This window comes from Lampetra fluviatilis, chromosome 6, assembly GCF_964198595.1.
Source record: "Lampetra fluviatilis chromosome 6, kcLamFluv1.1, whole genome shotgun sequence".
NCBI classification, from domain to species: Eukaryota; Metazoa; Chordata; class Hyperoartia; order Petromyzontiformes; family Petromyzontidae; genus Lampetra; species Lampetra fluviatilis.
Window position 1 is genome coordinate 8,091,134 of NC_136280.1, and position 19,585 is coordinate 8,110,718.

The 19,585-nt window shown below is 42.2% G+C and overlaps 1 protein-coding gene across 1 annotated transcript; it reads left to right on the top strand.

Moving 5' to 3' along the window:
• The first annotated feature begins 2,497 nt into the window (after positions 1-2,497).
• Positions 2,498-18,512, top strand: LOC144933110 (ras-related protein Rab-34-like). Its single transcript, XM_078857657.1, has 11 exons — positions 2,498-2,624; positions 4,827-4,928; positions 6,563-6,654; positions 9,233-9,298; positions 10,020-10,121; positions 12,116-12,180; positions 13,089-13,140; positions 13,308-13,389; positions 13,512-13,602; positions 14,394-14,513; positions 14,936-18,512. Exons 2-11 carry the CDS (start codon positions 4,857-4,859, stop codon positions 14,992-14,994), a joined length of 801 nt encoding a protein of 266 aa, XP_078713783.1. The 5' UTR covers positions 2,498-2,624; positions 4,827-4,856; the 3' UTR covers positions 14,995-18,512.
• Positions 18,513-19,585: the final 1,073 nt, after the last annotated feature.

A 19,585-nucleotide genomic window follows, 5' to 3' on the forward strand; every position in this document is an offset into this window, starting at 1 on the left:
CGTTCAGAATCAGAATATGTATTTATATTGGAGGAATCCGATGAGCTATAAAGCTCTTCATCACAGACTTCCAGGAGGGTCGATTCTGGAGGACCACAGTCGCCGCACACTGACAGTAGAGTTTTTAATTTCCATCTGTGCATCAGGTATATCCGCATCTGCTGCCATGGTGTGTGCAGTGGATGCGGTTTAAGGTTGCACCCAAAAGCTTTGCGTAAGCCAGTGAGTGGATCTTCTGCCCTCGGGTCTTGTTTTATGAACGCCATGGCTAAAATCATTCGAATTGCGGCCACACCTCGTCTGATTGTGCAAGGTAAGCAGGTCTTGAGCCTGCTTGGATGGGTGACCACTTTGTGCTGAAGGGGCCCAAAGTTACCCCCCCCCCCCAGATATGGGGGTAAAAAGTTCATCCAACAGGTTTCCAAAAATTGTCGACTCCCCAAAATGTTCTTCACCCCCCCCAAATAAATTTATTTTGTAGGCATATATGCCTACACACCCTACAAACAGCAGCAGAGTCAGTAGTATCTGCACACATGGGGGGGGTGGAGCTGAGGGCATCGGTGGGGGCGACGGGCAAGGCGCAAAGCGCTGAGATGCCCTCCCTAGGACCCCTGCGGAGGGCAGCAGGAGGGCAGGAGGGCTTATCAAACAAATGGAAGTGATAACATTGTCAGCAGAAGGCAGTACAGAAGAGTATATTGCTGGGCGACAGTATCACGCCAACGTGCATACTCATATACCGAACCCAGCTCTGGTCAGTGTGGTGAAATATGGTCAAGTCACCCCGAAACGCCTTTCGTATAGATGAAAGAATTGTATTACTTTGTTGCTACCGGACACAAGTTTGTTAAACACTTCCAGAACGCCGTGGTGTTGGTGGGCTGTGTAAAGTATCAGAATCTTTATTTAGACTGCAGAAGGAATCCGATGAGATATGAAGCGTTTTGTTTGTTTGTTTACAGATGCCCAGTATGGGCGTGTCGACAAGTCGCAACAAACAATTCCAACAACACGATAGGAGTGAAAATAGAGAGAGAAAAAAGTAAGCAAGTCATAAAATGTTCATAAATGATTCCTTCATTAATTTTATAAGTTCGCTTTATCAAGCTTGGGCAGGGCAGCAAAAACAAGAACATGATAGCCCCAAGACCACACCAAGGTAAACACACAGTCACTCAATAAAATGTACATTTTATAAGTGTTGCACACTCGAAATGAAGGACGTGGGCAGGTGCTCCAAATCGAGGGCAAGCACATTTATTTATTGTGGTTAATATTAATCTTGGGAAGAACAGCACCGTCACTCTGTAAAATGCAACAACACGTGTGTTACAACCAGCCTTGCTCCCGAGCCGCCATTCACCATGTGACTGGTATATCCGCGTGGTCATTCAATAACCCTGCCAGCCACCTACAGGCCCGACTCAGTCATCACATGCTGCTGTACACACATGCATTGATGCACTGCACAGCACATCAGGACTTTCACAGAACCACACTTTACTCCCTTGCTGCACAAGGACATTCTTAAAAGAGTGATCCATTCCTAATGTGCCACATAAGGGGCGACGTATTATCTGCTTCTTTATATAATTTCTTACGACTTATAATCCGGAATGTGTGTATGTTGGCACAGTAGGGGGGCACAGGTGGTGCATCGTCGGCCACTCATCTCGCTCAGTCGACACATGGCACCTGCTGGGTCTGTCCCGTGACCTCCTGACACTTCACGTGGCCTCAACGTGCACCTAGCCTGGCACAAAGAGCCGTGGTGACGTCACCGCCACTTAGTGGCGAATGGCTGTTGTTGTTGTATATCAAGAGTAAGATTTGCATATTTTTTATGGAGAGAGAGAGAGAGAAAAACAATCTTTATTGGTGCGTCTTATAATCCGGTAATTCGTCATCGTGAAATATCTACGACACCTAGATTTGAAGCTTTCGTGACTGCAAGGAATCATCTTCTTAGGTTTTTTCGGTAAAGTCACGTAGAAAGTAAAATAAAATAAAAACAAAAATCACGACGTTTCGGAGGCAACACAAGTCTCCGTCATCAGGTGGGACCGTCACAGCCAGATGTGACGGTCCCACCTGATGACGGAGACTTGTGTTGCCTCCGAAACGTCGTGATTTTTGTTTTTATTTTATTTTACTTTCTACGTGACTTTACCGAAAAAACCTAAGAAGATCTACGACACCGGTGACTTCATTCATCCGATGCGGGTGACGTCACCGCCAGTTGAATGCGGGGGGGGCGGGGCGTGTTTAAATAAATAACTCACGACCTACGATTTACATTTCCCAGCGCGGATAGTCGCGCAGCCCCACCCCCCCCCCCCCCATATTGACCAATCAGCGAACGTTCTCCCCAACGCTCCAGCCAACCGCCGCGCAACTCGTCTCGCGCCACGGGCGACCAATCGGCGCGGGTCCCCGCACCGGTCTATGTTAGGAAATTGAAAGCCCCCCCCCCCCACTTACCCCCCCCCGCGTGGTGCCCGCGTCGCTTCCTGGATACAGCGGCCGGCTGATTTCTCTCTTCTCGGGATTTAATTCGCGCTCAGCGACGACGACGACGACGCAGTTTCGACCATCGAAGTAACTTTATTTCGCCTGGAACGGTGAGTGCGAGCGGTGGAGTCGAGCGAGCGGAGACGCGGGAGGGGGGTTGACGCGCGGCCCACCTCTAGATCGACTCGGCCTTTAAAAAAATGTTGTTTTTTTGGTTTTCTCTGCACTGTACCGGGCGCCCTTGTGGGGTTTTTTGTTTCGGTTTAAGTCGTCGAGGTCGCCCGCTGGATTGTGAGACAAAGGCGGCCCTGGGTTCGTGGTGCTCAATCACACACACGTGTGTGTGTGTCCTGGCAGCTCCTAGGGGAGCGGTAGTGTAGTGGCTAGCGCCACGAACACCCGGTGACAATGATCTCAACCGGTGCCCTGGGCCTCCCCTAGGTCGACTCGGCATCAAATGAGTACCCGGTGCGATGTTGTGAACATCGCCACTAGGGAGACAAAGGTGGCCGGGCGTGGTTCTGACCACAGCCGCGTCCCAACTTCTGCACCGTTATCGGTCTTAATAGGTGCTCGCTAACATAGTTTTAACCAACGTGTTTAAAGCCTGTATGGGAGATCTTAGTCTGTTATGTTTTCTTTGGACCGTGTGTGTCTTTGTACAGTATTCATGGTCATTGTTTGTGCGTGACCCGATGAGTTTGAAAGACTTGAGGTGGCATCGAGGTGCACCTAGCCTGGCACGGTCGCCACGGTACCACCAACCCCCACTTAATTGGGGAAAAAGATATCGTCAAACTAATCTTGTTCTTCAACATTGCGGGTTTGCCGATAAACCACGTCAGTGGTCGTGGTTTTATCTACGTGCCAAAGTTCTTATATCGGCTCTGTCGGATGGTGGAGGGTTATGGTTAATAACACTGGTCAACACACTTTTTCTGGCATAAGGTATTCCAACGGTTTTAAGGTAAATTTGGGGTGCTGATTCCAAATCTGGCATCAGTTTTTGTCTATCACATCAGGTTTTTGAGATATCAAATATTGCCTTTTCAATAAAAACTGCAGAAGAAAAATATTAAATAAATGTGGATATCTACATAAAATGATGTTATATACACACTATCCTAAAAATACAGCACCATATTTTAACACGAAATCAGTCACTGACTCGCAACAACTTGCAATCATAAGTGACAGAGTTAATTTCGGGTAAAATCAATGAAAATGGGGTATGCCGATAGCATTAAAATGAGATGTGATAGAGCAAATCTGAGATCGGATTTGGAATCAGCACCCTGAAATTAGTCTAAAACAGCTGCAAAAGTCCAGGCCAGAAAAAAAATTTGTTGTTGACCAGTGTAATTATGGACATGACACCTACACGATCTTCCCCCAAAGAAACCATGAATCGTGTGCGTGTTAGTTGTGCAGCAGCTCGTGCAAAGTTCTATTAACCTTGGGGGGGGGAGGTGGGGATGTGGGTTCCGATTTATATCTGAAACTCTACCTTGTAACTTGGGCAAAAAGCGGACGAAGGCGGGTCGGGGTCCAGGTGCTGCCCGCGAGGCCACGTGATCGGTAACAGCAGCACCGGTCCCCGCTGTCAAATAATAAAAATAATACGACGATGGGGCCGAAAAGTGAGAACCCCAAGTAGAACTTCACGTACTCCTGAAGCCCTCCGTCCTGGCTAGCGGACGTAGGCATCGGCATTCGGTCCCCTGGGACGTGTGTGACACGTTGCTTCCGTGTCATCCCGTGACCACCGCAATAGTCGTGCAAATGTTGCAGGTAATACGATGATGGCGCAATGCCATCGAGGACTGCGTGCAGGATGTGTTGACGTTGTGCAAAGGGGGTGTACCTTGTACAGCTGTTTTGTTGAAATCTCGGATGTGTGGTGACGTGCTTGCGATGCGGTTTTTCTCTTGCTATGTTTAGCATCGTGTGTCAACCGTGGGTGGAATTCTTTTGTTTATATTTTTACATTTCTGCACACACGTTGGTTACTAAGCGGACACAACACATATAACGTCGGTGTGTGAGCTCAGCCACAGACATGAACCTCTTACGTGCGTGGTTGCTTCCGTCTTCACACACTTGGACTCAACACTCACTATATTTACATTGCATCATTCCGGACACCTGTCAAACTTTTGTTACTGCTGAGGTCAACTGAACGTCTCAAGGCTACTCGACTGTGTTTTATTATTATGGACATTGTTTGTGCTGATCACGTGCGCACGTTAAATATAGCATCATGCTGGGAATTGGTACATCTGTTTTTAATTGCGGTGTTCTCGTTTCCACAGGCTTTACCGGTAGACATCCAGTAAGACAAAATGAGCGTGAATTCTGCCAGGAATTTCATTCCGCCTGTGAGCAGGGATCGAATCATATCCAAGATGCCCAAGGTATGTGGAACGTGAAAAGACGACTTTTCAGTGAAGTGGTACACATTTTGAGTGTAAAATGAACTAGATTTGAAGCTTTTGTGACTGCAAGGATTCATACTCTTAGTTCTTTCGGTAAAGTCACGGCTTAATCGTATTTAATTAATTTACCCACCCAGCAGCATAACAAAAGGCGGCTTAATCCTAGCTACATATGCCATCTACATTACAAAGGCTCAGTTCCAGCAGCAGTAATTACCATCTCACAACTCCTCTCCCGCGGCCTTTCCTGGCTCCTTAACCAGTATATAAGGTCGTACCTCTTGGGACTTATCTCCACTTGATACAGAATTTTTGCTGTGACAGTTTCACCTGAAGACGGAAGCTTGTGTTGCCTCCGAAATGTCGTGATTTTATTGTTTTTATTGTTTTTATTTTTTATTAATTTTAATTTCATTTGTTACCTACGTGACTTTACCGAAAGAACTAAGAGTATGTAAAATGAACTGTCTTCAATCTACAATACATTCAGGTCCATTTCGTATAATTCAATGTTCACGTCCAATATCTCCTGAGCAGTGTTAATGTGGATATATCGCTCAACACATTCATCGATAACGCTGTGGACTTAAAATGAAAAAGATTTAATAGGTGACGTTTTGGGAAATGGCCCTTCATAGCACATAAAGGCAAGAGAGATGGAGTGGATAATAAGAGTTGGAGCCTGCACTTTACACCACGGGGCTAATGAGAATCGATGAGCCCCCAAGGTTTCAAGTGCAGTCTCTTAACTCTTATTATATCCACTCTGTCAAGCGGCCTCTTTGTTCTATGAAGAAGGACCATTGCCCGTAATGTCGCCTATTATATATATTTTTCATCTTAAGGCCACAGGTTTATTGACAAATGTGTTGTTGTTTTGTTTTAATTATTCTTGAGCACGCACTGCCAATGTAGCATCAATTAATTTGGATCTGTATCTAGTATTTGCTGTACATTCTCTTACCGAATAATAGTTAATTTAACACATGTGGCTTCTGTAGTCGTGATTAAGCAGTTTTCGGCAACACTGCGCTGTGAACCCAGCAACCTGGTTTTGATTCCTAGCAAAGGCTAACATCAGCACGTGATAGATTAACACTTTCCCATTCCGAGACATCTGCAAGTTGCCAGGTGGGTCCCACTGAATCTCGGAACACACAAGTGGTTAGCGGTAATTTTATTTAGAAGCATAGCGCCGTTGTTTTTAAAGACATTGTACTGAACGCAGAGAACTGTAGCGACACGACCGCACTCTATGATTGCTGGCACCAAATTGTGCCACACTTCCTCTCGCATGGCCTTGTGGGAGCCTCAGTACGTATTCCGACCTAAAGACGTACCGATAAAGTTATTAAATTTCAGTACGATGACGTACACGCACGTCATCGGAATGGCAAAGGATTAAAAGTCCCTGGACACACCTTCCCCCTCCCGGCACTGACGAACATGAAGCCGGCACTAACCAGACCAGCATGGGGATGGATGTTCAACAACCCCCAATTGACCAAAAAAAATCTTGAGGTTGATTGACAAATGGCTGTAAATATGATTACTTTTTGACCTTGTGTGTGCTGTGCATTAATGTCTGTGATAATTTTTTCGTACAATTGCAGTGCTACACAGAGGATGCCTGCATTACCTCAAATCCGCAGTTCCATGCCAAGGTGAAAACTGCTTGCCAGGAGCACAGGACTGGCACAGTTGGGTGAGCCAAGCGCACAGGGAGAGCAGACTTGTGATCTCATCTTAGTCTAAACTTATATTCGGTTAGACAATGTAATGCAGATGTGAGCACTTCGGAGCAAGTCAAGTGTGCTTATGTAAATGTGTGCTTGTATCAGAAGCTTCCCTTTGCTTCCCTTCCCACTAGTGTATGGTAATGTAAGGATGTGTTACTTATAAGAGAACAATGTTTATATGAATCTTGATTTGAAGCTTTCGTGACTGCAGGAATCCATACTCTTTGGTTCTTTCGGTAAAGTCACGTAGGTAGAAAAAATTACTTTACCGAAAGAACCAAAGAGTAATGCTTATATTGGGTGTGCGTATATCCGCCTTCCACTGTACAATACAATTTGGATTTATGTAACGTGCATCTCAAAATGTTGTACAGTTGACGTACGGTTATTTATTTGCGTACAGTTGTGCAACGTGTACTCTATTTGCATAATTTAACATCTACAGTAACTGAATGGGGGGGGGGGAAATACATGCATCTAAAAAAATATAACATTCTTGCGTGTCAAATTAAGACTTGCACTGCTATGCAGTTGCCTCGTTGTCTTAACTGCTGTCCAGATTAAATTCTGGTGAGCTCGCGGCCGTCATACCAAGGCTGCGTGTGCACACAAGAATGAGGATGTCTTGGCATGCAACGTGGCCAGAGATTCTTGTTTCACTGTTGAAAATACACTTTTTTTTCCCCATATCAGCATTCCTGCTCCGAGAGTGACGTGTTTGTGAAATATGGTAGCAGTTTGTGCAAGCCTCCCTTTCAAGTTATCAACATTCCTTGGAGTTAAACGAGCAGCTGCTTTGGTTTTGCATTAAACAAGTGGTGCCCTGCGCTCCAAAGCATTTTGTCTGAAAGGACGTCAAATTAATGATGTAGTTTAATGTTGTACATCAACATAAGTAGTCGGGTGAAGCATTTTTAGAAGTTTGCTTGTGGACTGATGATACTTCTATAAATAAGGCAATCACTGCTGTACTCTCTAAAAGTCTACGTTCTTACAGCAACATTTTTTTTCCTCTGACATTAATGCAAACCAGATGTTCCGCATTGCCAGCCAGGGGCATGGCCCCTTGCTGGCTTTAGCAGCAAGGGAGTCTTGCATCACCATGAGCAACGGGTTGGGGGTAGGGAGGGGACATCTACTCTCTTGACGTTCTACTTCGGCAGTTTGAGATGTTATTACAATTTAGATGTTCTAAAATGTTTCATGGACATTGGGCGTGTAACCCGCACTTTTATGGAGTGACACCAAAGGTTTGAGGAACGTTTGAATAAAAGTGTCACTGCCTTTTACCTAATCACCTCATCTGCAACCGATCTTAGTCACCCGAAAGACTTAGAAGTTAAGCGTGAAAAAGGGCCTGGGTAGGAACTTGGATGGCTGCAGGTGACCAGGTCTTGCCAGGTGTTGTAGGTCTGTGGGCTGCAAGAGGTGTGACCAGGAGATGGCGGTGTTGAGCATCACCTTGCTTCTGTATACAGTATATACATAGTCTCCAGGTGAAAGTCAAACACTCTTTAATGTTATTGGTCTAACTTTCCAATGCAGGACCCACCTGAAAAATAATGTTGAGACTAAGTGAGGCTTCCCTGGGTTAACTGGTATTATTTGTCGGTGTGTTCATTTGTTTGACTGGTATTTTACATGGATTTCTATCTTTGTCTGTAGTCTGCATGAATGAACAGTTTTGAATAAAGCAGCAGTCCCCAACCTTCTTGGCACCAGGGACCGGTTTCGTCAGACAATTTTTTCACGGACCGGGGGGGGGGGGTCATTATTGGGTCTTTCCCCCTTTTCAAAGAAGCTCTCCAGCGACATTTGTTTTTTACTCATTTTGGCTACTAGGGGTTAGCAGCTTGTGGGCTCACCAAAACTGTGACTGAGACAAGTGCGCAGTGCGGGAAAGAGGCGCGGATGGAAGTGGTAAATAAAATAATGGGGGCAGGCAACGTGCAGACTCACCGCTCACCTCCTGCTGTGCGGCCCGGTTCCTAACAGTTTGGAGACCCCTGGAATAATGCCTCTGAGCTGGTCAGTACAGTGCATGTCAGTGGAAAAGGACACTTGTTTTTATTTGCCATTTGGGCAGATTTTAAAGCCACAGCAGATGTCTGCAAACATGCACTGTGTATTGTGAATCATTGTGGTCCCTGTTATGTAAAAAGCAGGAAGTTTGTTTTTAAAAAACATAACATATTTATATGTCCAACCCTTTTTCAATCCACTGCGTGATGAGGACCCCCCACCAAGCCTTGGGAGTTTAGTTGACCCGGATTCGTATCGCTGATCATTGTGGGTTCGTGAAAGTCGAGTACAACAATGGATTTCTATGCATCCTACCACTTAGTTCCGCCAGCCTATAACACCTGATGTTATGCATGGTGCTCGTCCCTTTGTAAACACCAACGACGCTCAAACGTGCTTATTTTCCAAATCTGATGAGATCCAGCACATTATGTAGCAATTGGTCATATGCATGATGTCTATTAAATTTTCACGAAGTAATTTTGCCAAGTATAAGCCGCTGCTGTGATCTGTACGTTACAGGTTGAAGATCTCCAAGGTGGTCGTTGTAGGTGATCTGGCAGTTGGCAAGACGTGTCTGATAAACAGGTACATTTTAATTACAAATTAAACATCATTGTATGCTCGCATACTTTTCACGTTCTTTTGAAATCCTTCATAGGGCCATGTGATACTCGTTTAGTTAGTGAAGTTAATTTGCTTAAAACGCATTTACTTTACATAAGTCATCACTTAAAATTTTTTTAACTATAACGCTGAAATCTAAAATTAATAAGGGCCTTCAGTTGAAATAGTTTGGAGTTGAACTTGCACGTTTTACGTATGACATTTTGCACCATATTACTTTTCCATTTCCTGGCAGGTATTATATTTATCAATGTTGTCGATCGTGGCCATGTTCTCTAACACTCGGCATTATCTTCTTGGTTCTTTCGGTAAAGTCACGTAGAATGGAAATAATAAAAATAAAACATACTAAAATAATTCTCACGACGTTTCGGCCACAACGCAAGCAGCCGTCCTCAGGTGAAGAACAGGTCTGTCGAGAAGTCAGAGTCTGAATGAGGTCTGTCTTTTCGACAGACCTGTTCTTCACCTGAGGACGGCTGCTTGCGTTGTGGCCGAAACGTCGTGAGAATTATTTAATTATGTTTTATTTTTATTATTTTATTATTTCCATTCTACGTGACTTTACCGAAAGAACCAAGAAGATGAATCCCTGCAGTCACGAAAGCTTTAAATCGAAACTTGGCATTATGTCGCCCCATGCTTTAAAAATTCTTGTTGCGCTGGTTCTGTAATCTTGCAGGTTTTGTAAGGACACATTTGACAGAGACTACAAAGCCACCATTGGTGTGGACTTTGAAGTTGAGAGGTTTGAGATCTGTGGCGTTCCCTTCAGTCTACAGATGTAAGTCGGTGCCTTGGGAGTGAGAAATTTACTCATTTAGGTTTATGAAGTCCGTTAATAATTACCTTGCACCTTCATAAGACTTTGCCTTAGGCAGTCATGTTTTATAATCATGGATTTACGTAATGATTTTGTTTGAACATGCCCTTGTACTGTACGTGTGAAACTGCACATTTCATTTGAATACTTCCTTAACAATTACCGCAGTGGCATGTATATGTATATACCGATGTATTCCAATACATTTTATAGGGATGCTGCGTTTTGTGCAATGGTTAGAACATGAATCTTGCAATCCAGAGGTCACCAGTCCGATCACCTTGATCAAACAATGGTGCAATATTCATAAAATCCCCTTGCCTGTGTCCAGCCAGCAGTATAAATGGGTACACTTCAGTTGGTCCATTGGTGGTTCACATGTGGTGGGGTAAAGTACGTGTCCAACCACCTCTTCAAATTGTCTATACAGCTTGGAAGAGTAGGCCAAATAACCTTTTGGAGGGGCACTCTAGAACTCCCTCTTGATAGATTCTCGTCAGCTGTGGCATCATTAAGCAATTGTGGGGCTATACACGTATGAAATCCTTGCGTTTGAAATTCTGTTTTAACATCAAATAAATGTATGTTCTTCATGCACACCAGCTGTAGATTCTCTGATAAAGTAATCTCTCTCTGTAAAACATGAGCAATGAGTGTCAACAATGGGCTTATATACTATGCCATTATTGATTTTCATGTTCAGCTACGCCAGTCACACTGCATCAATTCAGAATGTCAGTTGTGCCAGGTGATGACGGGATTTAATCCACTTTGTAAAGTATTTCATCCCTCCGGTGCTTCTGTGAGGATTACTGCTTCCCTACAAGGGATGCCCATCCCCACAGGAAGAGTACACTTTCAAAATTTGCCGTGGCTGGTATATTTAACATTTTATAGAAAAAACTATCCGTAATGTTGGAACATGCTAGCAAATAATTGCGGGTAATATCACAGGTTCGTAAACATATTCTTTATAACAATGAGCACTGGCGTTGCCCTCCGGTATTGTGATTGTACAGCGCTTTGTGACTCCACTGCTCGATGAAGGCCTTCACGTGCCATTTTGGTCATTGAGGTCCTTTAACCATATTTCACCGTGCTGCTCAGTGCGGATTGGTAAAAGTTTGGAGCATTTATGTGGGAGCACAAAAGTACAGGACTATATATATATATTTGCTGCACTGCTCTCTGCTGCCCACAATGTGTAGCCCCCACACATCCTATTACACCTCTTGTGTGTGGCGGTCACCCATCTAAGCAGAGTCCAGGCTCAGGTCAGCTTAGCTTCTGAGAACTGAAGCTCTGGCACATTTCTGGGAGATTTGGTCGTAGATCTTACAATATTACTGAGCAGATTTTGGATGTGTCCGCATGTTGCTGCCTCCAGTAGAAAACATATTAACCTTGAGGTCCAGGTGTTCTTTCTGCGGTACATTTTCAATAAAACCTTTTGCAGTTAAAACCATCTCCACTCGGCCGATTATATTTTTTTACCATGGTTTCGTGTTTTATATTTGTAGCGTGTAAACTTGTCATAAAAAAAAATTTGTTGTTGAAATGAAAAGGCAGCTACTGTGCGAGTAGTATTCCTAGTTTTGCTCCGTAAAATGTATATGTGGGGTGCCCGACAACTTTATCGCCTGGTAAACAGGAGGTCGTGGGTTCTCTCCCAACCCTGACGCCTGTATATTTGGAGTTGGCGTGTTCTCTCTCCCCATGATCGCGTGGATTTTTCTCCAGGTCCGCCACTTTTTCTCTCCACATTTATAAACAACATCACACGTTTAGAGTGTTTGCTATACATTTACACGTGATAAGCCACTTTGTTGAGCTATCGTTTGTGGCCAGGTTGCTTCTGAAAAAGATATGTATAGTTCAGTGAGCCTTACCTAGTACAATAAGATGCATTGTTATTGCAAAAACAAACCAAATGTTTTTTGTTTTGTTAAATTCAGATGGGACACAGCCGGACAGGAACGATTCAAATGCATTGCTGCTGCCTATTACAGAGGGGCACAAGGTTTGTGTGCCTTTATTCACACTTTATTGTGTAAAAGCACTCTTCCATCACAGGATTGCTACGGTCGAGAGTGGCGAAACCCATTGCCAGTGGGCTTTATCTAACCCACGACTTCATTTAATGCAACCCGCAGCCACATGAAGCACACCACTTTGAAACGGCTAACAAACTATATAAAGTGGTCCGTGCAAGTATGGTCTAGAACTGTGACGTGACATTGTGTTAACTTAAAGAAAGCGGGCACAGGCATTGTTAGTGCAATAGAGGTGAGCCCTAATTATTTGCGTCGTTGAATAACGCATAAGTGTGTCTGTTCATGTGGGGCCGACCAAAGGTACTTTGATGCCATATTCAGCGCTCTGTAATGAAACGGTTGCTCACTCCTGGCTTAGGCATTCACAATGCAAGTATTTAATTGTTTTGAGGCTGAGCTGTAGCCAGCACATGACCTTTGCTCCATTTACTCACATGTTGAGCTACATTTGCAGGGAGTCTAATAACTGTCATTCACGAAGTGATTGAGAAAGTTAGGTTGATAAGTGGTTGGCTGAATGTTTTGGTACTTTAGTAGCATTAGAAATAATGTGCATCGTATTCTTATCAAAGAATAGCATTTTGCCCAGTGAAAAAATCAATGCATTACCTAAGCATTTTAGTCTTGACTGAAGAGCAATACTTTTCAATCCCATGTTCTCGTCATCTGTATGCTGAGTGATCTGAAGAAGGGCCATCGCTGTAAACATCGCCTATTATATATATTTTCCTTTTAAAGGTCACGGGTGTTATGGACGAATGTGAAGTTTTTTTAAAATTATATGTACCCATTAAATATTTCCACCTTGCTTTCTATTGATTAAATATTGTTGCTCCAAAGTTTTTTGTTTTTAACAAATGTCTCTCCATTGCAGTTGTGCTGGTTGTCTTTGATTTGGCGGATATCGAAAGCCTTGATCATGCTAAGTAAGTGCAACTCGCCATCTGCATTATTTTATCCACGTGTGTTGAGCTTCTTTCGCACCGTACGAAGCCAACCGTGCTAATCGGAGGTGCCCGTTCTAAATATGTTTTCAGAGGCTTTGCTTTGCCCCGACTGCTACTCACTCCACTTCTGCTCTTCCTCTTCACAGACAGTGGCTGAAGGATGCGATGAAAGAGAATGACCCTGATTCTGTGCTGGTGTTTTTGGTGGGGACCAAAAAGGATTTATTGGTAAGTGTAACGTTTCCTAAATAATGGAGAAATGTAGGCTTGAGATAAATACATCAATCAGACGGGTGTGCGCGAGTTGTGTTGTTGAGAATTGATTTTCCGTCTCCTCTGTCTCCCCGCAGTCTGAGGGTCAGTGTTCACGTGTCGAGAGCGACGCCATTAAAATAGCCAAGGAAATGAAGGCTGAATACTGGTCTGTTTCTGCAAAAACAGGCAAGTCCGTTACAAAGCAGAGAACACACGTCGCTTAAAAAAATGTATCTTATCGGGTCATTTCTCGTGCAATTTTTGTATACAGTGAAATGCCCTATCTTGCGGTGATGTTGGGGGCGCTAACACTGGATTTGGTTATTTGTGACTCTCCGTAAATGCAATCCTAACTACAAAATGAATTGTAGGATTATCCTCCATTAAATGTGGATTAAAGGATTATTTTTTTTATACAACTCCTTAAGTCTGAAAAAATTGCACATAACAGGATACATTAAATGCCTCTGACATAGTTCCGCCAATGTCTGGGCATTTTGCCTATACTGCAGGCCATATATTGGATTTGTGGGCATGCCTCTATCTTGAATAAGTAGGCACATCTGAAACAGCGGGAGGGACCTTGCCTTTAACATCTTGCACTTTTACCAGCATTGGTTCAAGCAAGCCTGGCTGCTGATGAGACTGTCGAAATCGGTCCACAGTTTTTATTGTATTGAATCAATGCTGCTGAAGTTATGCATTCCCAGAAGGCCTTGTGGTTGATGGGAAGAAAAAAATATACTTTTATTTTTCTTTATGTGGTTGGACATATATGAAGAATATATATTATTTGAATTTTTATTTTGATGCAGATGATGAGATTGGGTTAGCTGCATTATTTTATTCGTGCAAAAATGTACTGCTGTCAGGTTCATGTGCGCATCCACTGTGGGCCACTGTGAGAAAAAAAAGAGCAGATAATTGGGTCATGGTAAAGAGACGTTTCACGCGTTAATTAACTTTCTATTTTGCAGGAGATGGCATTAAAGACTTTTTCTTCCGCATTGCGGCGCAAGCGTTTGAGGACTGCCTACTCAAAGAGCTGGAGAGACCACAAGCACCGTCAGCAAAAATAGGAGGCGGAGATTTTGTCAGTAAGTGGTCACTCTTGTGCAACGCGTTTGAGAGCAAATTGTTCAATATTCTCACATTCCTGCTCGAAATATGTTTATGCATGAGCTGTGTTCGTCATCAAGATGATCCAGTATGGAAAAGAAGCTGCGCATTAAGTTGTGTTGCTTTTCTGGACCTACTCGATTGAAAATCGGCTGCGTTGATCAAACGGTTTCTCAAAACTTGGAAGATGCAGATCAGAGCAAAATCTACATTTGAAAATAGTCATGTTTTTGCTTTTTTCTGGACAGTTATCCGTCGGCTTTCACACCGTTAATCACAACCGAAGACAAAAATACATGTCAGAAAGCGTTGCAGAATTCATGTGGCGTGCGTGATTTTTTCAAACTTGTTTTCTTTTGTGTTTCATTCCCCCTTTATCATTTTTTGTTGCCTTTTGCAGAGGTCGACCGGAGTAATGCGAATGTCTATGATGAAGCCAATCAAAAGAAATGCTGCTAACATTACAAAACGTTCTCAGACTGTGAGCTGCGAACTCACTCAACGCAGACCTTAAAAGATCACGGTTAAGGGAATAGTCAGGGTGTTTTTTTTCAATAATTATTAACCTGACATGTGTTATTCCTGCACAGTAATTAATTGACCAAGGGGATTACTACTATCCTAAAGAACAGTCATACCGAGTAATGTTATTTATCTGTAGAATCTGAAACTGTCTTAGCAACAAAATTGCACTTTTTTAAAATGCCGCTTTACAATAACAAACAGTGGAATGTAAGTTCACAGCCTGTAAGCTAATTTTTTTATTAGTGCTCTACTTAAGGTTTGTTCTGTTTTAGACTTTTTCTCTTAATAATGGTTAATCAAACTCACTTGACCTGCAATAATTGCCACTAAGTGTCATGTATGGGATAATTGTGGAAAAGTAATGTCCAGTACTTTAATTATGGGTATTGTAGCAGCAATGGATTTATTAATAAATGTGTGCTCGCTTTTTGATATTTACTCTAGCTAATGTGAATGCTGCAATATATATATGCCTTACATTATCATGAACATTCACACTTAAACAGTCGTTTTGTGTATAAAAGTGGCTGCATGAATATTTGGATATTTAAACCAGGTGAGAACCACTGAGACTAATATTCTCAAGGGAGACCTGGGGTAGAAAAACCATAGCGAAATATTCATAGTTTTTATTTTACCAGGTAAGATCCGCTGAGCTTATACAGCTCTTTTTCAGAAGTGACCTGGCCACAAATGATAGCTCAACGAAGTGGCTCATTATGTGGAAATTATAGCAGCCAAATACTCTAAATATAAAAGCACATGCCATCCAACTTTACTTTTACAAAAAAAATGGCATCTAGAAACGTGCAAAATTCTAAATGCTTCAAGTAAACTTCGCGACAATGTTCTGAAATAGCATAGTAATAATAACTCGATTATATTCGGTACGGAAATAATAAGAATGCTGTTGTCACTTAAAGCGTTCACGTAAAACTTTTTTAAATCAAAGTTACCACGTCTTAAAATAGCACAAGTGTGGGAAAAATGTGCACAGCATTGCATTATTTTTAATAACCATTATCATTGTGACAAATCTTAACTAGCAATAAGATCAAAATCTCATGCGACATCAATGCTGTTGATAGCTGCAGTTCTCAAACAGACCCTGCAGAGATAATTGCCTTAAGTGTTTAATTCAAAACACCTTTCACAAAGCCTTTATTTGGTAACGATTGTGCGGAATGTTAGTTGCCAGTAAAGCAATTTACAGACGCATCGTATGAACGGGACCCTTACCATAAGACGTTTTAATTCTTCAAATGCTCCCTGTGTATAATCAACCATTCCAATTACAGTGACACGCCTGTGTAGTCACACTGGTCTTTAGTAAATACATGTTTATTGAGTCACAATTGAACAGGAATAACTTTGAATTGAAGTCCAACTTTTGGTTGCTCTGTTAAAGCCTGAATTGTGAATAGCATTTATAGCGCTAACGATTTGATTAATTTCATCACGATTTGACGTGATTCAATTGAAGATTTGTTTTCTTAACGCATAAAATATTTGTGTTTGAGTGGTCACATGAACCAATTACATGCAACATATACAATAAAAAAGTCTGTTCTTGCACTCACAAATCGATGCTTGATTGGTATTCAGCACCCATTGAGTGTTTTTGCAGTATTTTCTGACTTTTGAAAGTGCCTAGCAGAAATGAGAAACGCAAGGTGCCTTCTATTGTGCAGTGGCATAAGCTGGTCTTTAGTAAATATGGACTTATAACGTGGTAAACGTTTTATTTGTATCTTTGGCCCGATGCTTATGGTATGCGCTTACCGGCATTGTCAAAGAAAAAGGTTTTGGCAGGCGAGTGGCAATCTAAACACTTTGCTAAAATACTAAGTAATCGGTGACCTTCAGGAGTAACTGTACTTAAATAAATAGTTTTTTGAGCAATGGTCAATTGTCATAACTGATTACGTGTTTGAAAATAACCTTTCCGATTTAAATGTCAGCTATGTTGCAGAAGTTACTGACTCGGTTATATCGTCAGCAACATGATTATCGCTTATTATTTTGCCCCATTCAGAATGCCAGTGTAACTGTTAAATCTGTCATACGTATGTGTGGATTCTTAAGCTGAAGTTGGGCACATGCATTGCACATTAACTTGACATTTTCTTGACGTTAAAAAGAAAAAAAATCAACAATGCTCAACTTATATTTGGAAGATGGGACACGAATTCTACTTCAAGAGTAAACTTGTCATGTGGTGCATGCTTCGTGTGCGCCTCTAGTGTAGTGCAATATCTGTATAGACGTTTTCTTCCATATATCCTTGTATTTGCTCGAAGCTAACTCTGATGCATTATTGTTCCAGTGGCCATATGGTTACACAAATTGTCCTTGCCAGCTGTGAGTTGTATTCCAGACAAAATCGACCCTCGCTTTTTGTTATCCATTTTTTGTATCAATTAAATGAAGTTTACAACCAGTAACTTAACAGACTCGGGATAAGTATGGTACAGTCACGTTCACCACAGTGCTCGTACTAGCTCACGTTGATCAGTCTACATTTATGGACCCTGACATTTCGGCCAGGGTCAAACCCATTTATCCCAGAGTTTGTCCTTCTAAAACATGATTATTAATTAATGTTTGCTTAAGAAGACGTGTTTTTTTTTAATGATCGCCCTCTGCAGAAACTTTGGCCCACCATAGGAATGTTGTTTTTAATTCGATCTTAATGTAACAAAGTTTTAAAAGGGGAATAACTGAAAAGCCCTGCAAAGGAAATACATTTAATCAGCGGTGATTTAACAAAGATTGTTGCAAGGTATGTCGTGGGGACACTGGTAAGAATCAGAATGTTTATCGTGGAGAAATACAATCTATGATGCTGTTTTTCAGTAGGGGCGGGTCAGAAAGTTGACATTTATTCAAATGAGTCACCTTTGCGAAACTCCTTAAACTCCTTATGTATAGTAGTGTGCAAATGTACAACATTCTTTGCCTAAGTGACCTACCAATTTCTAACATTCCAAGACTTGTGGTCTTTTACGTGTGTAGACATATATTATATTCTTATAAACTTCGTGTAAACAGGGAACATTGCGCCATATGAGAGGCAGAGGACATGAATGAAAATCTGCTGGACCTAATTGTAATGTTTCTTTATGGAATAACATTCTATCAGTCATCTATGCTATTTGAAGTGGCATGATTTGTTTCTGCAATATAATTGTAATTCACGGCATAATTGTGTTTAGGTTTACAATATATTTTCATAGGAATTACAGAGTAGTGTTAACCTGTATAGATATGTTTTTGTATAGTGGCATTGTTCTAATATTGCAGTGTCCATAGAGTAACGGCAAACATTCCGTCATTGTTATTTGCAAAGATTATTGTCCCTTGTTTTTTTTCTGGTACGTACGTCCAAATTAAAATTCTTGTTTGAATTGTTTCATATCACCATGTAACCTTACATTTTTCTGCATTTGTATTAAAATGTTTTGTAAAAAGTGAGATTCATGCTTGTTTTTTTTTATATTGCCATTGTCAGAAATCATTGTTCGATATGATGAATGCACAAGGCACGTTTCTTATCGGAACATTCCTGAAGAACTACATATATTACAATTAGAATTTATACTTAGAGCTATTGCATGCAACTGTAACCAGAGACTTGATAAACAATGGCCGGTTCGAAATAATTTCGCACCTCTGATGAGCATGGTTGCCTCTGTCCGGTGCAAAGTAAGTTATACATACAATTCTATCCCAAGATGCTGTTCCCGAAAGGCAACAGCGGAGGAAATTGTCAATTGGAATACGAGCTAGTTAATGCGTCTGCTTTATATTTCGTGACACGACCGTGCACACTGTTACAAACCAAGTCAGTGCTTAGTTATTTGAACTGAGTCTAGGCCTCCCGTAGGTCGACTCGGCCTCAAATGAGTACCTGGCGAGGTCGTAAAATAGTGGCACTTGGGGAGACGGGCAAGCGCAGCGCCAGACGTAACACCCCCTCCCTCGTGTGCTGTGCCAGTATTCATAGGCGCTCGCTAACAGCACGTGCCCCAACAGGCTTTGTGGACTCCACAGGGGGATCGTTTTGTTTGGACATTTCCTTCCACGTGGAACGATGTGCTTTCTGGCCTGGCCTGTCTGGCACAAATGTGTGAAGAACTGTGGGTATTCTTGTAGACGTAACCAGTAAAGCTGTGTGCACGACTTCAAATGCCCCTTATTTTCAATTGATGTATTTTAAATGGCATTTTAGTTTTGTGTTTTACATTACAATGGCATTATTTTGTAAGGAAAATACGTTTTTCATACCTGCATCCCTTTCATAACTTAACATCTACGCGACTTTACCGAAAGAACCAAAGAATATCAACTTAACATCCCAGTGTTCACTTTTTAAACGCATAGTAACATGGCCACTAGAGGGCACCGGTGGTCGATGGAATTCGCCACACCAATGTTGCATTGTGCAATAGTTTCATTGTCTTCTTATTCGTCATCGATTCCTGCAAGGATTTTTGCCACGGTATACTTCCCAGGTGAACCACAG